Source organism: Bos mutus, chromosome 11 (genome assembly GCF_027580195.1).
Source record: "Bos mutus isolate GX-2022 chromosome 11, NWIPB_WYAK_1.1, whole genome shotgun sequence".
Classification (NCBI taxonomy): Eukaryota; Metazoa; Chordata; class Mammalia; order Artiodactyla; family Bovidae; genus Bos; species Bos mutus.
The window spans coordinates 2,646,909-2,664,338 of NC_091627.1; the positions used below are offsets into that span (position 1 = coordinate 2,646,909).

Consider the following 17,430-nt stretch of genomic DNA (forward strand, 5'->3'; position numbering starts at 1 on the left):
ATCCCGGGCTTCTTCCAACCCGACCCGTGGCCTCCAACCGCGGACGCCGCTCACTAGGGCGGCGGCCCTTCGCCTTAGCAGCCGAGGAGGCCCGCCCTTCTCCCGGCTGTGTGGAACCAGAGGCGAAGGCCCGGTTTCCAGCCCGATTGGGGAGAGAGCGAGCACTTCCCGGAAACCGGCGCCCACGTGAGGGGGACGCGTGCCGGGCGGCTTCCGGGGTCTCGGAGGGCGGTGAGCCGGGCTCCGGGGCCGGAATGGTGAAGGCGAGGGGGCCGGCCGCCGGGCGCGCCCCGCGTGGCCCCGCGCCGGACGCCGGGCCCGTCAGGAAGCCAAGGCGGAAGAAAAGAGTCTGGAAGAACAAAGCGCGAGAAGCCGGCGGGACGCCGGGGGTCGACCCCGGAGTGGTCGCGGTGCGGCCCCCAAAGGCCCCGGAGGACTTTTCCCCGAACTGGAAGGCGCTGCAGGAGGCAAGTCCGCAGGGGCCCTACGGGCGGAGAGGGGGACGGTGTGTGGGTCACGCGGGGCGCGCGGGCTGGTGTGGACTCGGGGAGCAGAGCCGATCCCAGGGGCCGGAGCGCGTGGGCTGCTGAACAGCAGAGGCTCGATGCAGAGGGTCCTGCTAACCGTTCAGGGTAGTCGCTCAGTCGTGTCCGACTCTTCGCGACCACATGGACTGCAGCACACCGGGCCTCCGTGTCCATCACCAACTCCTGGAGTTCACTCAAACTCATGTCCATCGAGTCAGTGATGCTATCCAGCCATCTCATCCTCTGTCGTCCCCTTCTCCCGCCTTCAGTCTTTCCCAGCATCAGGGTCTTTTCGGATGAGTCAGTTCTTCGCATCAGGTGGCCAAAGTATTGGAGCTTCAGTCAGTCTCAGCATCAGTCCTTCCAATGAACACCCAGGGCTGATCTCCTTCAGGATGGACTGGTTGGATCTCCTTGCAGTCCAAGGGACTCTCAAGAGTCTTCTCCAACACCACAGCTCAAAAGCATCAATTCTTCGGTGCTCAGCTTTCTTCACAGTCCAACTCTCACATCCATACATGACCACTGGAAAAACCATAGCCTTGACTAGACGGATCTTTGTTGACAAAGCAACGTCTCTGCTTTTCAATATTCTATCTAGGTTGCTCATAACTTTCCTTCCAAGGAACAAGCATCTTTTAATTTCATGGCTGCAGTCACCATCTGCAGTGATTTTGGAGCCCAGAAAAATAAAGTCTGACACTGTTGCCACTATTTCCCCATCTATTTGCCATGAAGTTCTGGTAACACTGGGCTTTTAATCGGTGACCACTGCCACTGATCACTGAGCGCTTCAAATGTGCTTTAGACACTGCTGGATGAGATGAGGTGACGTGTTCATATTTAACCTGAGACTGACTCTCAGATCTTTTATCTTCTGCATTTTACAGATGAGGAAATGGGCCCGAAAGTTTAAGTAGATTGCAACCAGGTCAGCAGAACCAGGAGTCAGACCCCTCCGCCCCGCCCAACTCCCTGCTCGTAATGTCACGTTATACCTCCTTGCCTTTCTGGCCCATCAGTGGGCCAAGGCTCACTTGCAGATTACTTACTGGTCACTATCTCCTGAGTGCTGTTTGTTGGCTGTGCTTCACTCGTAAATTGTCTCCGGCTCCACCGGAGCTGGCTGCTGCTGTACCGCTTATTTCTGGATGAGGAGACTGGGAGGGGCTGAGGGATGAGTCCCAGGGTCACACAGCCAGCACCTGGGGTGCAGCTGCACAGGGCTGGGTGGGAGATTGCACTCTTTGCTGCTGCCAACCCTCGTGGTGTCTCTGCAGCCTCTTCTGAGCTCCTGAGATCTCTCCCGGAGCCTCAGAGTGGGTGAGGGGGAGAGCAGAGAAGGGCTTCTGAGACTGTTAACCTGCGCCTTAAGGGGGAAGTCCAGATCCTTCTCCTGTCCTAACACACAGACCGTGAAATTCCCTCGGGCAACCCCAGGGGTCTTGGACTTCCTGAGCTGTGACTCTGCCTCTTTCTCACAAGAAAGTAAAGCAAAAAGAAGCGAGCAGAAGGATGGATATTTATTGTGGGAAGAAACTTCACGTTTTCTCTAATTCATACAAGAAAGGCAGTTGTCCTGTTCCTTAAACATCATGGGAACAGGTAGGTAGGATCCGCCTCCTCACTCAGCTGGTTGCTGCACAGCAGGGTCTTAACCCAGGGCGCTGGGCTGGGAGACCTCAGCCCTCCCTGGAGGGGAGCAGGGGTGTGGTGGTCCACCCCGTGTCATTGGACGTGACCGTCTCTTCCTGAGATCCTCACAGCAGGAGCAAACCAAGAAATCTCACTGAGAAAGTGGCTACCGCGTGCCAGCTGTGAAGGAGTCAACTCTAAAATAACTGAACGTGGGAACAGGCTGCTTTTAGACACAGACACACTTTTTTTTCAGTCTCTAGTGTGTGATTTCCAAATTACAACGTGTTGTGTATTTTGTTTTGGGTTCTGTTAGCTGCTGAAACAAAGATCACAGACTCCACAAGAGCCTCCACTTCTGTCTCAAACGGATTCCAAAAAGCAGCCCCAGCGGCGTCCAACAAAATAGAAACTCCATCTCACATAAAGCAAAGACAGATGCGATGGGGACGGAAAACACAGACCCCGAGGTCACAGGGGCCTCCGGGCCCTCGGGATCGCTGATGAGCAGGAAGATACAGGCGCAGCCCAAGGAGAAAGGGGCCCAGAAAAGGACCAATGGAGACATTTCCCCGCAACAAGGCGACATCAAACATAAGAAGCGGAAAGCGAGGGAGCCGACCGCCCCCTCGCCTCCAGCCCCGCCCACCAAGTAAGTACCGCTGGACGTGGTGACGGACACGTCTCCCTGGCCGCCCCGTGCCTCAGCCTCCTCCCCGGTCACAGCGACTGAGGCCTCTCTCCCTAAGGAGGCCGAGGCTGGTGGCCCCTCTGTCCCCTTATCCTGGGGTTGTGGGTTTCTTTGTTGGTAATTCAGGGTAATTCAGGTAATTTAGAATTAACCTGCTGCTACTGCTGTCACTTCAGTCTTGTCCAACTCTGTGTGACCCCATAGATGGCAGCCCACCAGGCCTGTGCGGGCAGAGGCCAGGGGGCCTGTCCTGTCGTCCAGTGCGTCTCGGAGGAGAGGACCCGGCTGCTGAGCATCGCAGCCTGAGCGTCCCCGTCTGCGGGCTCGGCACGGGGACGCCACGGGCACCAAGGGGTGTCTGAGTCTCTGTTCTCCTGGTAGCATGTTTATCTGTGGTTCCTAAATCCCAGGCTCTGCCGTCCCTGGGATTCTCTAGGCAAGAACACTGGAGTGGGTTGCCATTTCCTTCTCCAGTGCATGAAAGTGAAAAGTAAAAGTGAAGTCGCTCAGTTGTGTCTGACTCTTTGCGACCCCATGGACTGCAGCCTACCTGGCTCCTCCATCCATGGGATTTTCCAGGCAAGAGTACTGGAGTGGGTTGCCGTTGCCTTCTCCAAGAATTAACCTAGGGTAGGTCTATTCCCCTAGAACGTAGGCATAGCGGAGGCTGACCCTGTCCCATAGCTGCTGTATCTCCAGGGCCCAGAACAGGGCTTGGCACCTCGTGGGCCCCCAGGAAAGACTTGTGGAATGAATGAACACCAAAGCCAGAAAGACTTGAGTTCAAAACCGATTCCCACGTCCTGCCAGTGGGTGGTTTGGGGCAAGTTCCTGAGGAGCCCTGAGCCGCAGCCTGGTCACCAGTGCGGGTCTGTGAGGTGCCCGTGCCGCCCCAGTGCCTGGTGGTTACTCAACAAAGCCTGGGTGTCGCCCACACAGGGGACCGGCCAGCAGCTGCCTGTCCATGGCTCGGCAGGGGTTGGTGTGTCTGTAAGTCTGCCTGGCTATGTGTTGCCGGGGGTTGAAGACACAATGGCTGGAGGTTTTGGGAAGCAGCGTTTAAGGGTCTGCGTGTGTCCCGGTGCCGGGCGCCCTCTTGGGAAAGAGTGGTCCCAGCTGGGCCCTGCGTGGAGAAGGGGCCGCCGGGGGGCGGGGACAGACGACAGGCTGGTTCGTTTCAGTGACTCCCGCGGTGTCGTCGGGATCAGCCCCGCGAGGGAGGGGCCTGTGCGGGCAGAGGCCAGGGGACCTGTCCGGTCGGCCAGTGCGTCTCGGAGGAGAGGACCCGGCTGCTGAGCATCGCAGCCTGGGCGTCCCCGTCTGCGGGTTCGGCACAGGGACGCCGCGGGCACCAGGGGGTGTCTGAGTCTCCCTTCTGGCAGCATGTTTATCGGTGGTTCCTAAATGTCTGGTAGCTGTTCATTCTGTCACTGAGAAGAAAATGTCAGCAGCCGTCACACCCGGGTAGGGGTGGAGGTGTATTTCTGTTTCGTGTTCTTTGTGTTGCTCTGTGGTTCCTCCATTTTAGCTAAAGGGCGTATTTTTTAATTAAATGGGAAAGTGCCAAGGTGATCACCGTGGCGGCGGCCAGGCACACGGGCCTGAGCGCCCTGAGAGCAGGCCACGCTCGCCACCACTCTCAGCCTGTTCTCCCCTCTGTCTCTTAGAGACGACATCTGGTTTGATGATGTTGACCCAGCGGACATCGAAGCGGCCATTGGCCCGGAGGCAGCGAGCATAGCGAGGCAGCAGCTGGGCCAGAGCGAGAGCAGCAGCACGCTGGTGAAGGAGCGGCCCTTCGGCGGGTACGCGGGGCACACTCAGCCTTGGGAGGCCGGGGGGTCTTCAGGAAAGGGCCGCTTCCCTCCCCTCCCGTCATGTGGGCAGGCGCCTCAGCGTGTGGCCGAGCCCGGTCCTCGGCACGTCGCTGAGCGGTGGAGCCGGTCCCGGGTCCCGCGGGGTTAACCTGGAGCCTCGGTCCCCCAGGCTGACTAAAGCCCTAGCCATGGACTGCGAGATGGTGGGCGTGGGCCCCGAGGGGGAGGAGAGCGTCGTGGCCCGCGTGTCCCTGGTGAACCAGCACGGGAGGTGCGTGTACGACAAGCACGTGAAGCCAACCCAGCCGGTGACTGACTACAGGACCGCGGTCAGCGGGGTCCGGCCTGCGGACCTGGCGCAGGGTGGGTGGCTCAGCCGGGCACGGCCGCCGCGGGGGCCCGGTGGTCTCTCCTCCCTCCCGGGTGGGTGGGCTTTGTGTCGGCCTGGCTGCCTCTTGGCCACCTGACTGTCAGCCAGGCCAGTGTTCCTGAGCTGCGGTGTCGCTGGGCAGTGGGACGGAGTCGGGTGTCGGAGGAAGGCCGCTGGGAGGTAAAGATGGGCCTGGGGAGGCGGGACAGGTGGCAGGGTCTTCTAGATTGTTCGGAAGCCGTGGGGATGGGGTGAGCAGCGGGAGGCCTGGCCTGGGGTGGGTTCTTGAAGGTTCCCTCAGGATCCCTATGGCTGCGGCATTGGGAATGAGGTTGGGGGGCGGGCGGGGGTGTCCCACCTTGGGACACACCCAGGTGCCTGGTCTGTAGACTTTGCCCTTGGGTGAGCTGTGCTCGGGGCCCTGAGATCTGGGGCCTGGAGGCATCCTGAGGGGGGGCTTGAGGCAGCTGCCCCCTCCTCCGGCCGCGTGGTCTCTGCCGTCCCCGCCTCTCGGGTCCTCGAGCACGGCCCATGCTGCAGCCCGGCCGCTCCTCCGGCCGCGTGGTCTCTGCCGTCCACGCCTCTCGGGTCCTCGAGCACGGCCCATGCTGCAGCCCGGCCGCTCCTCGGTCCCAGGCTCTTCAGTGCTGCTTCCAGGGGCGGGCGGTTGTTCCGAGGGCACGAGCTGCTCCAGGGCGGTTGGCGCAGCCTGCACAACGACCCAAGGTGGCCCCCGCTCCTGAGGGCCTCACCCACCCCGGGTCTGACGGGGCAGGAGCGCTCGCTCTCAGCGCGGCCCTGAAACCCCTCCTGTGTATGGCTTCCAGGAGAAGAGTTTGAAGTTGTTCAGAGGGAAGTCGCGGAGCTGCTCCAGGGCCGGATTCTGGTCGGACACGCGCTGCACAACGACCTCAAGGTGCCGGCCGCGCCTCTGTGTCCCCGGCGTCGGGGGTGCCCCGCGTGCGCGCCTGTGTGCCCCGCGGCGTCGGGGGTGCCCCGCGTGCGCGCGCCTCTGTGCCCCGGCGTCGGGGGTGCCCCGCGTGCGCGCGCCTCTGTGTCCCGCGGCGTCGGGGGTGTCGGCCCACGCCTCCTGAAGTGGGTGATGCGCCCGCAGGGAGAGCCGGGGCAGGGGGCGGCTCCTCACGCACCCGGGTAGACGGAGCCACGGCTGACGCTGCCTCCCTGCCCAGCGACGGCCCCACTCCTCAGGGCAGAGCCCCCTCCCCGGGCGGGGGCACCCCCAGTGCCTGTTACCCCGAAACCCCGGGCAGGCCATCTCACAGGCTGGCCCCTGAAGGCCAGCACGCCGGGTGGCAGGCCAGCTCCGAGGGCCCCTTCCTGTGTTCCCGAGGGTGGGGCTCGGCCTGTGCCCGCTAGGGTCTCTGCCCCGGGCCGCACTGGCTTGCCTCAGGCTCCCCCTTCAGCCCCTGTGCCCTCCCCACCCTGGTAACCTGGGCAGACTTGCCTTCCACCTTCTCCTGGGCCTGTCTCAAGGTCATGGGGGGACCCGTTTCATCCCCGACATCCTGTGTGTATATGTGTGTGTGTGTGATGCAAACTCAAGTACGGGACAAATGGTCGCTGGTTCCTTCGTGACTGAGTCTCCACCTTCCCCGCTTTTAAGGCTGTGTTTCTGTCCACGCGTTCTTCCTGCTGAGCATCACCTGTCCCGCGATAATCGCCCCTGGAAGTTCAGGCTCTCATCAGTGCCTTGTCCTGTCTGCATGCTCGGTATGGGATTCTGAGAAGGGGGTGCACCTTTCTGCAGACAGACACCAAAACGCCTGTCGTGCCTGCCTTCTCCAGGCGCTGTTTCTGGGCCACCCAAAGAAGAAGATCCGGGACACTCAGAAGTACAAGCCTTTCAGGACCCAAGTGAAGGTACCTGAAGCCATGCGGCTCTGAAGGCGTGGTTCACATGATTGTGGGTTCTGGTCCCCGGAAGCTGGCTTCCTGGTTAGAGGTGTTGGGTTTGCTTTGGTTTCCCTTTTAACCTTTAAAACTAAGAGGAGGGACTTCCCTACTTGTCCAGTGGCTGGGACTTGGCGCTTCCATTGCCAGGGGCCCAGGGTCAGTCCCTGCTCAGGAAACTGAGGTCCTGCATGCTGCGTGGTTCAGCCAAAAAAAAACCAGTGAATAAATAAACGAGAATCACAAGGAGAATTAGACGTTTTTAAAAAAAGTAATCTTAGAGAAAAAAGACTTGGCCAACCCAAAGTTTGTGCCGCTGAGGGCAGTGGGTCCGCTCTTGTCTGTGATCACACCCCCAGCCGAGGGCCAGAAGGCACGTTGTGTTTGCTCCAGAAGCAGGCCGCCCCATGACGAGCAGGGCTGCTCCCCACCCCGCCACGAGCAGGGCCGCCCGGGGCCAACGATGCACCGTCCCTCCCTGGTCCTCCGCAGGCTGAGCGGGCAGTCACCAGCCCACACGGCCACTTTGCGTGGGAGGGACACTCACAGTCCCTTGGGTCAGTGCTCAGCGGGCCACCCCCTGCCCAGGCCCCCCCCGAATGTGGCAACGTGCTCCCCTCTCCTCGGCAGAGTGGACGGCCGTCTCTGAAGTTGCTTGCAGAGAGAATCCTGGGGATCCAGGTGCAGCAGGCGGAGCACTGTTCGGTAAGCGTGTCCCAGGTGATGGGGGCGACGGGCCTCTGGGTGATGGGGTGAGGGGCCTCCAGGTCCCGGGTGAGGGGGCTGACGGGCCTCCGGGTCCCGTCTAGACCGCAGGCCCCCAAGGGCTGAGGGTGAGGCTGCGGGCCCACAGAGCCTGGCCCTCTGGGTGTCGGGCTGGGCCCGTGGGACGTGGGAGCATGTCGCCACGATCGGGTGGGGCCTGGGCAGGGGGTGGCCTTCCGCGTCGTGTGGCATCCGGGGCCCCTCATGAGCCAGCACGCCCATCCCTCCCCTGAGCGGGGGCCACGTCAGTGATCGTCATCGCCCCACGTCTGGCAGCGGGACTCTGGAGCTGCGGGATGGACAGAGGGGTGTGGCCACACCGGTCACCGGCAGGATGACCGTGGTGATGCCCCATGTCCCCCAGGTCCAGGACGCACAGGTGGCGATGAGGCTGTATGTCCTGGTGAAGAGGGACTGGGAGAGCCTCGCTGGAGACAGGCGGCCCCCCGCTCCCGAGGCCCACAGCCAGGACGCCTAGCAGGGCCCCGCCCCCGGTGACCCTCGCGCCCGCGGGAGCCGCAGCCACATCAGACGACGGACGGAGCCCCGGAGTCCCCAGAGCCGGGATGCTGCGGGCGGGTTTCAGAATCATGACGGCAGAGGCGCGCGGCATGCGTGCTGCTGAGCTGAGCGTCTCTGTCTGGTTGTAGCGTCCGGGCCTCTCCCACACGGGGGCCCGGGCGGGAAGCGTCCGGTTGTCTGCTGCGTGTTCGTCACCTTCCTCTGAGGGGGGCCCTTTGCCTCACTGCCGTCGGCAACGGGAAGAAAGAAACTCCGTGGACTCGGGCGTGGACCGCGTGGCTGCCCCGTCGCACTCTTGTTGAGGGATTTTCTCTGCCACTCGGAGGCTTGGGGGGATCTCCTGAAGCTGGGGTTCCGCTCGCCCCCCCCTCCCGTGCACACCCACTATATTTGAGTTCCAGGTTAGAGCCTGCAGCAGGCAGGGGGCCTCGGGCTGCCCAGCATGGTTTTCCCGGAGGTGGGCGCCCCCCGACCTGAATGGACGTGTGAGTGCGAGTGTCTGCAGCGCCCCGCCTGGCCCGGGGTGCGGACTCTCTCAGGACAGGAACAGCCTTCTGCACTGAGGGGGCGTGCAGCGCCCGAGGCTATGCTGAGCCCCCGCTGGCCGTGTGAAAAGTCTGCAGCCACCATGAAGGTCGTGTGACATAAACGCATGTTTTTATTTGAGTTGCGCCTTGTGGAGGCCCCATGTCTGAGAGGACGGCTGGCTCCCACCTCTTCTGACCCCCTGCCCCCCAGGAGACGCCCGTGGCACTGGGCACCCCTTCAGGTACAGGTCGAGGGGGAGAGGAGGGCCGGGCGGCCCCAGGGTGCATCTACAGGCTGCCCTTGGAGCTGGGCTGGGCGGCCGCCTCCAGTCTGTGGAGCACGCTGGCTGTGTAAGAAACGAGCTCCTGCAAGGAGAAGAGGGTTGGCTGTCCTGGACTGTGTCTGGGCGCTGCCCCTGCCCCGTGGGGTGTCCCACAGCCCTGGTGGGGCCGTGCGATGAAGCAGGGAGTGCCCACCGGCGCTTACCAGGCTGGAGGTGAAGCGACCATGGATCTCCGCAACCAGGGGCTGGATGCCGCTGGACGCCAGCTCAGACAGGATCTCCTCTGCAGGCAGAGGATGGTCCTGAGGCCGGTGCGAGAGGGCTGGGCCCCCACCCTTCAGGGCTCAGTGAGAATCCCAGGGACTCAGGAGCACAGTCCTGGCCCAGCGCGTTCCCGCCCACCCCCAGTCGGTGGCGGCCACGAGCCGGGGTCCTCACTGTAGGTGCCCAAGTGGGCCAGCAGCAGGCACACGCTCTCTACCACCTCTGGGTCATCACGGTGCAGCTGGTACGTCTCCTGGATGAGGTCCAGGCCGCTGCCGCTCTCCCTGGGCAGCACCACCTGCAGGGCGGCCAGCTCTGGGCGGGGGTGGGGGGGGGTCGTTCCCTGATGGGTGGGCCTCAGGGTCCCCCAGGAGATGGGGAACGGCCATACTGAGTTTGTGGGGTTGTCGAGAGCCCAGAGTGCTGTGGGCAGCAAGCCTCAGCCGGCTGAGGACACCACGGTGGCCTCGGGAACCACAGCAGTCAGGCCTTGACCACTGTGCACCTTGGGGGTGTTCTCCGGCAGAGGGCACCTGTCTCTCCACCCCAGCAGTCTCCCAGGCCGGAGGGGCGAGGGAGCGCCCCCACGAGAGAAGGCCCGTCAGGGCAGGTTAGACCCGGCTCCTGATGCCATGTGTCATCAGGTCCCCTGGAGTCCCGGGGGAGGTGGACACCCCAAGGTGTCAATAGATCCTCTAACCCTAACCCAGACTCTGACTCGGGTGTGGCTCACTGGGTTCTGACGACCCAGCTCCCGTGCGCTGAGCCACGAGCCTTTTGCTCTCAGGGCTCCAGGCCCTGTCCCCGCCCGGTTTGCTGGGATCCCAGACAGAGTGGGGGCAGGCCTGCAGCTTAGGTTATCTGCATCAGAAAGGGGCGACCCTGCCCCACTCCAGAGCTTCTCCAGGAGCGAGGGTCACCCCACCTAGCCTGCGCATCCAAGCGGACCAGACGTCACAGGCTGAACCACCCTGACGCTGGTGGCAGCCTTGGCCGGACTCCAGGCCCCAAGCGTCTCTAGAGTCTAGAGGGCTGTGGTCCTGAGTCGGGCGCAGCCAGGGTTCCCATGGCGGTGGGGTTCAGACCCAGTCTGCTGTGCTGACTTCACAGCCAAGCACCTCTGCTCACACCAAGTGTGCTTGGCAGGGGAGGCGGTCATGATACAGGGTCACACCAGCGAGTGTGACCGGGTGCAGAGGACGCCTGCGTGCTGGGACTACGGGTGTTTCTTTTTCCTGCTTTGAGTGTGTGTGTGGTTTTGGTCTGTGGGCCACCAGCAGGCTTCACTGGGAAGCCCGCCCCCCCCCCCGCCCCGCCTCAGAGTGGCAGCCCCGTTGGGTCCAGGCTCACCGGACACCTTGGCGAGGCTGGCCAGCCCGCGGTAGGCGTTGTTCACCAGCAGGACTCGGTCCTGGTACAGCCGTACGCTCTGCAGGAGCAGGTCCACCACCTCCGCACACTCCTGCTCCCGGATGCAGCCTGTGGAGGGGCCAGCACGCCTGTGTCCAGGGCCCGGCCAGCTCTCCAGCCCTGGGCCCCCAGCTGCTCACCCAGCAAGGACAGCAGCCACAGAACCGCACAGCCAGCTTCAGCCACCTCCGCGTCCCTGGGGAACGTGACCAGTATCTCGGTGACGAGAGCCGGGGCTCTCTCCAAGGGGGCCTTGTTCACAATGATAGCTGCAACGGGATGGGGTGAGAAGGAGGGGTCGCCCACTTCCTGGCGAGGGGAGAAGTGCCTGCTGTGTGCATGGCCCCTGGCCCCACCTGCCACAGGGATAGCAGGAGCTTTGGGGTTCCAGGTCCACTGTCCTCTGAGATGGGGAAATGGGAGGGCCGATTCCAGCCTGCTAAGCAAGTCTGGGCAGGCATCAGACCCCAAGGGGAGGCTTGGGGTATCTTGCACCCAGCTGTGCTCAGGGCCCTCCAAGGCTGGGAGACCTCTTCTCCTTGGGAAAATGACTGTCCAGGTGCTGGAGGGCCCAGTGGGACCTGGAGAGGAAGCCATTTGGCCAGCGGGGGTCCCCCTTTCTGAATCAAAAGTCAAGAGAGGTCGCCCAGTGCTAGAGCCAACCTGTGAGACCAGGGAAGCCTCTGATGTGTGCGAGCAGAGGGCCTCCTGGGGTGGGCGGGTGGGGGGCCTAGGGTCAGGGTCTGCCCCTTCCCTTCTCCCAGCTCTCGGGTGGTCAGGGAGCAGCGGGGAGGGGTACCAACCTCGGGCCCACTCACCATCTACCAGCAGGGCCCAGAGCAGGCTCAGGCCGTGGATACAGATGTCCCTGCTCCTGGGGAGGCTGTCCAGGCGCTTCAGGATGTCCTCAAACAGCCAGGCCCTCTGCAGCTCGTCTGTGGCCAGTCCTGTGGGTGGGCCCTGGAGTGAGGCCACAGAGAGCCCCTCCTCAGGAGGCCTTCCCTGGGGCCCCTCCCTCCTCTCCTGACCTCGGACACCACGATCTCACGCGTGCTTAGTCACTAGAGCATGTTCTGAGCCAGCCTCTGCCCAGCATGGGGCTCGGAAACAAAGGGGTGCTCTTGGTCCATCCCCTGGGCCACCATTCCAGCACCTCGCGTCCTGTCACTGGGCTGGGACCAGCCTCCAGGGCTTCTCTTCCAAGGTGTTTTCTCTCGGGTGGTAAGCGGACATTGCCAAGTGGCCCTGACTTATGCCTGTCATCCCAGCATGAAGGCGCATGGCAGCGCTTTTCAGTCCCCGCCATGAGGTCAGTGGACTGTGGTGGGCCCGTTAGTGCGGGCGGGCTCCAGGTGAGGGCCTGGGCTCTCTGGGGCCCCAGCTTCCCTTTGCAGAGGTGAGTGGTCAGACGGGAGTCAACTTGGGTAAGGCCCTAGGGGGTGACCCTCTCCCCCACGCCGCCCCTCGGCCAGGACTTGCTGGTGGCCATTGTGAGGTGGGGCGGAGGGGCCGGAAGGGGAGCAAGGGCAGGAACCTGAAGCCCACAGTGATGTCGCCGCCTGGCAGGGCCCATGCCTGTAGGCAGAGGGACGCATGTGGGCGCAGGGCAGCCAGAGGCGGTGTCTGTGCCCCTGTGGAGGGGCTGGGTGCCGCCCGCTCTGTGCCCAGCGCCCGAGGACGGCCCAGGCGGCACCCACCTTGGCTGGCCACGATGGTAAGCAGGCTGTAGACCATGGCCAGGAGCTGCTCCTCCGCGGGGTGGCTCTGCAGGATGCTCAGCAGCACAGCGGCGATGGTGCCGGTGTCCGCCACTGTGGCCGCCGGGTCCTGGGCCAGCTCTGCGTGGGCCACGGGAGAGGAGGGTTTACCCCAGGCTGGGGGCTTCGGGGAGGGGGCCTCCGTGATTGCAGGGAGGACGCTGAGGACGGGGCACAGAGCGGGTCCCCACAAGTGCTTGTGTGACCAAGTCAAGGACCTCGGGGCTGGGGGCCCTGCTGGGCGGGCCTGGGAGCCCACGCCAGGGTAGACGTTAATCACAGTGGACACGTAAAGCGTTGCATGGGAATTCAACCTAAATAATAAAGTTCAGAAAAGTAGTGAAATAATTCCAGTTTAAAAACCAGGTATTTAAAGCTTTGTTTAAAGACTCCAGGAGGAGCCCAGACCGTTGGCTCCAGCCTCTCGCTTACCCCCTCAGCTGACCCCCCTGGAAGCCCATGTCTAGGACCCCGCCCAGCCTGCCTGGGGGGGGCGGGTGGTCAGACCCCGAGTCCAGCTCCTCCTCTCGTGCCTGGAGACCAGCCAGAGCAGGGAGGAGCTGGCCCAGGGCCCCAGAGCAGGTCACAGGCAGGCCCCGGGTGCTGCCCCAGTCTCCTGGCCACACCGTGCCGTCATCCTGGGGTGAGGTTGGCTGGCAGAACGCCCAAAGGGTCCAGACGCCAAGGCCAGACCTGGTGAGGGGGGCAGGGAGCCCACCCGGGCCCAGGGTGGGCGTCAGGGGGTAGGGGGAGCCCACCCGGGCCCAGGGTGGGCGTCGGAGGGTAGGGGGAGCCCACCCGGGCCCAGGGTGGGCGTCGGGGGGTAGGGGGAGCCCACCCGGGCCCAGGGTGGGCGTCGGGGGGTAGGGGGAGCCCACCCGGGCCCAGAGTGGGTGTGGGGGGCCGGGGAAGCCACCTTGGCCCAGGGTGCGCAGCAGCAGGGCGCAGGCACACAGCTGTATGTCCAGGATCCTCTGGTGCTGCTTCATGACGGTGAGCAACACGTCCACCAGCTCCTCTGGCCACGGCAGACCTGAGTGGGTGGACAGGAGCAGGTGGGGGGAGGCGTGTGGACCAGACCAGGGACCAGCCCCGCCGGGAGTTGGGGGCATCGCACGTGGGCCCTGGGTGGCCAGACAGCATTCGTCAGGTATGCGGAGTGCCTGCCACTGGTCCACTGTAGCCGGCTTCCTATCCTAACAGCTCTACAAGGTCAACCCTCCGCTGACAGAAGAACCCAGCTGGTGTTACTCCAGAGTGCCAGCGCCCTTGGCTGCGGCTGCCCTCAGAGGGGACGTCTGCGGGCCCCTTAGACTGTCGGCTTGGCGGCCCGGGACCTGTGCCAAGCACGGGGAGGGGAGCAGGCCGTGGCGGCAGGGTCCAGGCCCAGCTGTGCCTCTTCCCACTGCCGTCCCCTCTCCCAGCCTGTGTCCCTGTGGTGAGAGTGACAAGGTCAGAGCTGCTGGCGCCAAGGAAGCCGAGTCGTGGCCGGCCCATCTTCAGACAAGGTGCCTGAGGCTGGGGTGGCCACCAAGGCCCCCTTCGGAAGGGACCCGGCACCGCCCTCGCCTTCCCTGGGAGCAGACTCTCTTTGCCCATGGACTCTGTCCTGGCCACAGCCCAGCTCCATGGGATCGCGGGGAGGGAGAAGGAAAGGGAAATGGCCAAGGGGAGGTCTCCGCAGCCTCATGAGGGGGCTGGGGTTTGGCCTGTGTGATCTGTGCAGCCCAGCCACTGGGACAGCCTGCTATGGAAGGATGGACGATGGACAAATGGACGGTGGGTGGATGGAGGAGGAGGATGGACGGTGGACGGAGGGGACAGGTGGTGGGTGGATGGAGGGGGATACTGGATGATGGACAGTGAGTGGAGGAGATGGATGGTGGGTGGATGGATGGATGATGGACAAATGGACGGCGGATGGAAGGGACCGATGGTGGGTGGATGGATGCATGCATGTAATATTCAGGCTGGCGAGACAGGTTGAGTGCAGATCTTCCAAAACCCATCTTTTGGTAGAATTAACGGTATTAGTATTAACACTCAACGGAGATGCACTCTTGAGAGGTGAGTAGGTTGGTGCGTCTGCGCAGGCAGTAAGCAGCGTCTGTGAAAACATCAAGTACTCAGACCTGCACATTTGGGGTCTTACTATGCAGAAGCGGACGGAGCTCACAAACGCCCCGAGGTGGTCCATGTGAACTCGGTTATGACCCTGGGAAATCAGCAGCCACTCAGATGCCTGACCAGAGGGACGGTGGAGAGGTGGGGTGTCTGTGTAGCATCCAGGAAAAGCAGGTGGAATGAGGCCACAGGAGATGGTTCTGACCCCGAGCCATCCACCACCCGCCACCCTCGGCTCAGTAAGAGAAGTCCAGGCTCCTGCTCCCAGCAGGCAGTGGAGCCGCGGATGCTGACAGATCAGGCCTCACAGGAGTCCAGCAAGGAGCGCTGGAGCAGGTAGGGCTCCCCAGGAAGCGCGCAGGGACGGAGTGGAGCTGGGGCCCGGGGCTCTACCCAGCTGGTCTTCAGGCATCCTCAGGAGCCTCTTCAGGGCCCTGTGCTGGACTTCAGGGCGGCTGGAGAAGTTCTGCATGACCTCTGCAGAGGACGGCAGGGTGGGGAGGTCTCAGCTCAGGGCCCATCTGTGAGCCCCCCACCACACAGACACATGTGACCAGGCGTGAGGCCATGCCCTTATCCCCACCTCCTGGGCAGAGCCACCGGGCCAAAGTCCAAGGTCAGCCTCAGCGCCCACCCAGGGGGTTCAACTCAGGTGACTCCCTCGAGGCCACTCAGTTAGCGGGTGATGGGCTTCAACTGGACCCAGCTGTCTGCCTCCAAAGCCCATGACCAAGAGATGGGGAGACTGGGCCGCAAGGACCCAGGGGGTGCCCCTTGCCCACAAAGGGAGGCAGCGGTGGTCCACTGGGGGGTAGGTGGGTGGGAGGGAGTCCCTTGTAGCCCAGGCAGGGGGCCGCTGAAGGGGAGAAGGGAGTGAAGGGCCCACCCACACCAGGGGCAGCGGGGTGGGAGGGCGGAGCCAGGCCTGAACTGAAGGTGACCTCCAGACCCAACGTCCACCCAAGAGCAGAGGTGTGGCCCCGGCCGGCGCAGGTGGAGGGGTCTACTGAGCAGGGCACGCTTGGGAAGGATGAGGGGCAAGCCCACCGGCCGCACGGGAGGAGCAGTCCAGGGACCCCCAGCTTTATAAAGAGGCCACGGGGCCCCCCTGCGCTGGCCTCTGGGGCCCCCACGGTCACCGAAGATGCTGGCCACGTTGCTCTCGAGCAGCATGTCAATGATGAACTCGGGCACCACCTGCCGGCGCAGAACCAGGGCGAGGCTGGAGGACCGGAAGTTGCTACGCACGAAGGTGAAGTGAATCACGTCCCTGGGGAGGGGCAGAGAGCCGCCGCTTGTGCCCGCGCCCCACTTGCCGGCAGCCGCGTGGCCCCCACCTTCTGTGGGCGCCCACTTCTCAAGCACCTCTCACAGCAGGCGCCCCGGCACGTCCCGTCCAGGAGGGACCCAGCACTCGCACCCGCGTGGACCCCTCCCTCCATAATGTAGACTGAAAAAAAAAAAGAATTCCCGGCTGTGTTGCAGTAAAGGTGAACAGAACGCAGAATGGATCATTTTGTCCTTCTGACTTTAAAATACCTTAGAATTCAAACACGCTCCTGCGCCCAGGGCCGTGGCCCATGTCGGGCCAGGGCTCAGAGACGTGGCCGCAGCTTGGAACGGCCCAGCTCAGAGGAGCCATTGTCCGTGGACGGAGCACTTTGTGGCATTGAAACCCCAAGTGGCCGCTGAGAGATTGAGAGGGGAAGACGGTGGCAGACAAGAGTGAGATGGGACCCCGGAGCCTGAGCTCACCTAACGGTGACTCGCTCCGCGGGGTCGGCCTGGAGCATCAGAGGCAAGAGGGCCTGGAAGGTTTTCGCATCGGGGACCTTCTTCTCCTCCATGGTCCGCAGGACGCCGCTCAGGCTGGCGGGGGAGCTCCGAATGGACTTGCGCAGGTGCATGGCTTCCAGCGTCTAGGAGGAGAGAGGACCGTGTATACTCTCCCCGCGGGAGGGAGGCGGCCTAACCCCAGACAGAGGGAGCTACGGTGGCCGCCGCTGTCAGGAAGGCATGGAGGCCACCTGTGCCCCGGAGTTCTGGTCCAAAGAAGAAATGCAGGTTCGGAGAAGAGCCAGTGGCCATCTCACTGGCCTGAGGGAGTGGGGACAACCTCCCTCCACGGCCGGGACCCCACGGTGGGCCGGGTAGCGCACCTGAACTCGGCGGATCTCGTCCCCGAGGGGCTTCTGTGAGGGCCAGGTTGGCGTGTTACCAGCATCGCCCCCACACGAGGGCCCAGTGGGGTGGAGCACAGGGGGCTTCACACAGGCACACCCGCTGCGGGAGGATGCCATGGGGGCGTGTGCCCCTCTCAGGGCCAAGGTGGGCTCCCGGGGGCTGAGGGGCGGGGGCGGGCGGGAGGCCCTCACGTCCAGGAAGGAACAGCTGGCCATGTCCAAGATGATGCACCCCAGGGACCAGATGTCAGATTTCTGGCTGAAGGAGAAGCTGAGGGCTTCGGGCGCCATCCAGGACTTCTGGAGGGGGTCTGTTGGCAGGAGCGAGGCGGGCCATACGTAAGTCCTGTGCTCCTCAGGGAAGCAAGCAGCTTGAAAATGGGCCCTTGGTCACTCTCCTCGGGGGAGGGAGAGACACGCTGTCTGAGGCCCCAGGCCAGTAAGATCCTGGCCCGCGAGGCTGGGGCCCACCAGGCTGGCCGTGTGCACCCCTGAGTCCCACGGTGGCTGCCGGAATGTTCGGACGGGCGTCTCCAGGAAGGCTGAGACCGTGCGCTCACTCAGCATCGCCTCTGCGTGTCAGGACCTCGAGACAAAGCTCTAGGTCCCTTTCCAGTTTCTCAACTGGAGGCCCAAACGGGGT

At 63.5% G+C, this 17,430-nt stretch overlaps 2 protein-coding genes across 3 annotated transcripts in view; one reads left to right on the plus strand and one right to left on the minus strand.

The window, feature by feature from the left end:
• On the plus strand, positions 1 to 10,607 carry REXO4 (REX4 homolog, 3'-5' exonuclease). 2 transcript variants are annotated; one of them, XM_070378705.1, is made up of 8 exons: positions 327 to 467; positions 2,479 to 2,814; positions 4,521 to 4,658; positions 4,840 to 5,033; positions 5,868 to 5,956; positions 6,847 to 6,921; positions 7,582 to 7,656; positions 8,081 to 10,607. In XM_070378705.1, the coding sequence occupies exons 2-8, from the start codon at positions 2,606 to 2,608 to the stop codon at positions 8,192 to 8,194; spliced, it is 894 nt and encodes a 297-aa protein (XP_070234806.1). In that variant the 5' UTR covers positions 327 to 467; positions 2,479 to 2,605; the 3' UTR covers positions 8,195 to 10,607. The 2 variants fall into 2 exon arrangements, with proteins under 2 accessions (XP_070234807.1, XP_070234806.1); XM_070378706.1 differs by lacking the exons at positions 4,521 to 4,658; positions 4,840 to 5,033 and adding an exon at positions 1,197 to 1,221 and having other exon boundaries at positions 1 to 507; positions 2,684 to 2,814.
• The window catches only part of STKLD1 (serine/threonine kinase like domain containing 1), a 24,813-nt gene continuing 16,436 nt past the window's right edge, over positions 9,054 to 17,430 (minus strand). Inside the window, exons 9-20 of the mRNA XM_070380083.1 lie at positions 16,980 to 17,098; positions 16,360 to 16,523; positions 15,744 to 15,874; positions 14,998 to 15,081; positions 12,926 to 13,513; positions 12,421 to 12,561; positions 11,542 to 11,670; positions 10,864 to 10,992; positions 10,664 to 10,792; positions 9,488 to 9,628; positions 9,253 to 9,332; positions 9,054 to 9,131 (exon numbers count right to left, since the gene is read on the minus strand). Of these exons, the coding sequence (XP_070236184.1) occupies positions 9,054 to 9,131; positions 9,253 to 9,332; positions 9,488 to 9,628; positions 10,664 to 10,792; positions 10,864 to 10,992; positions 11,542 to 11,670; positions 12,421 to 12,561; positions 12,926 to 13,513; positions 14,998 to 15,081; positions 15,744 to 15,874; positions 16,360 to 16,523; positions 16,980 to 17,098 (1,913 nt within the window). The remainder of the gene's footprint in view (positions 9,132 to 9,252; positions 9,333 to 9,487; positions 9,629 to 10,663; positions 10,793 to 10,863; positions 10,993 to 11,541; positions 11,671 to 12,420; positions 12,562 to 12,925; positions 13,514 to 14,997; positions 15,082 to 15,743; positions 15,875 to 16,359; positions 16,524 to 16,979; positions 17,099 to 17,430) is intronic.

Coding starts and splice junctions, on each gene's coding strand:
- REXO4 (XM_070378705.1), top strand. CDS start 2,606: ATGGGGACGGAAAACACAGACCCCGAGGTCACAGGGGCCTCCGGGCCC. Junction 5,957..6,846: donor CGCTGCACAACGACCTCAAG/GTGCCGGCCGCG, acceptor TGCCTTCTCCAG/GCGCTGTTTCTGGGCCACCC. Junction 6,922..7,581: donor CTTTCAGGACCCAAGTGAAG/GTACCTGAAGCC, acceptor TCTCCTCGGCAG/AGTGGACGGCCGTCTCTGAA.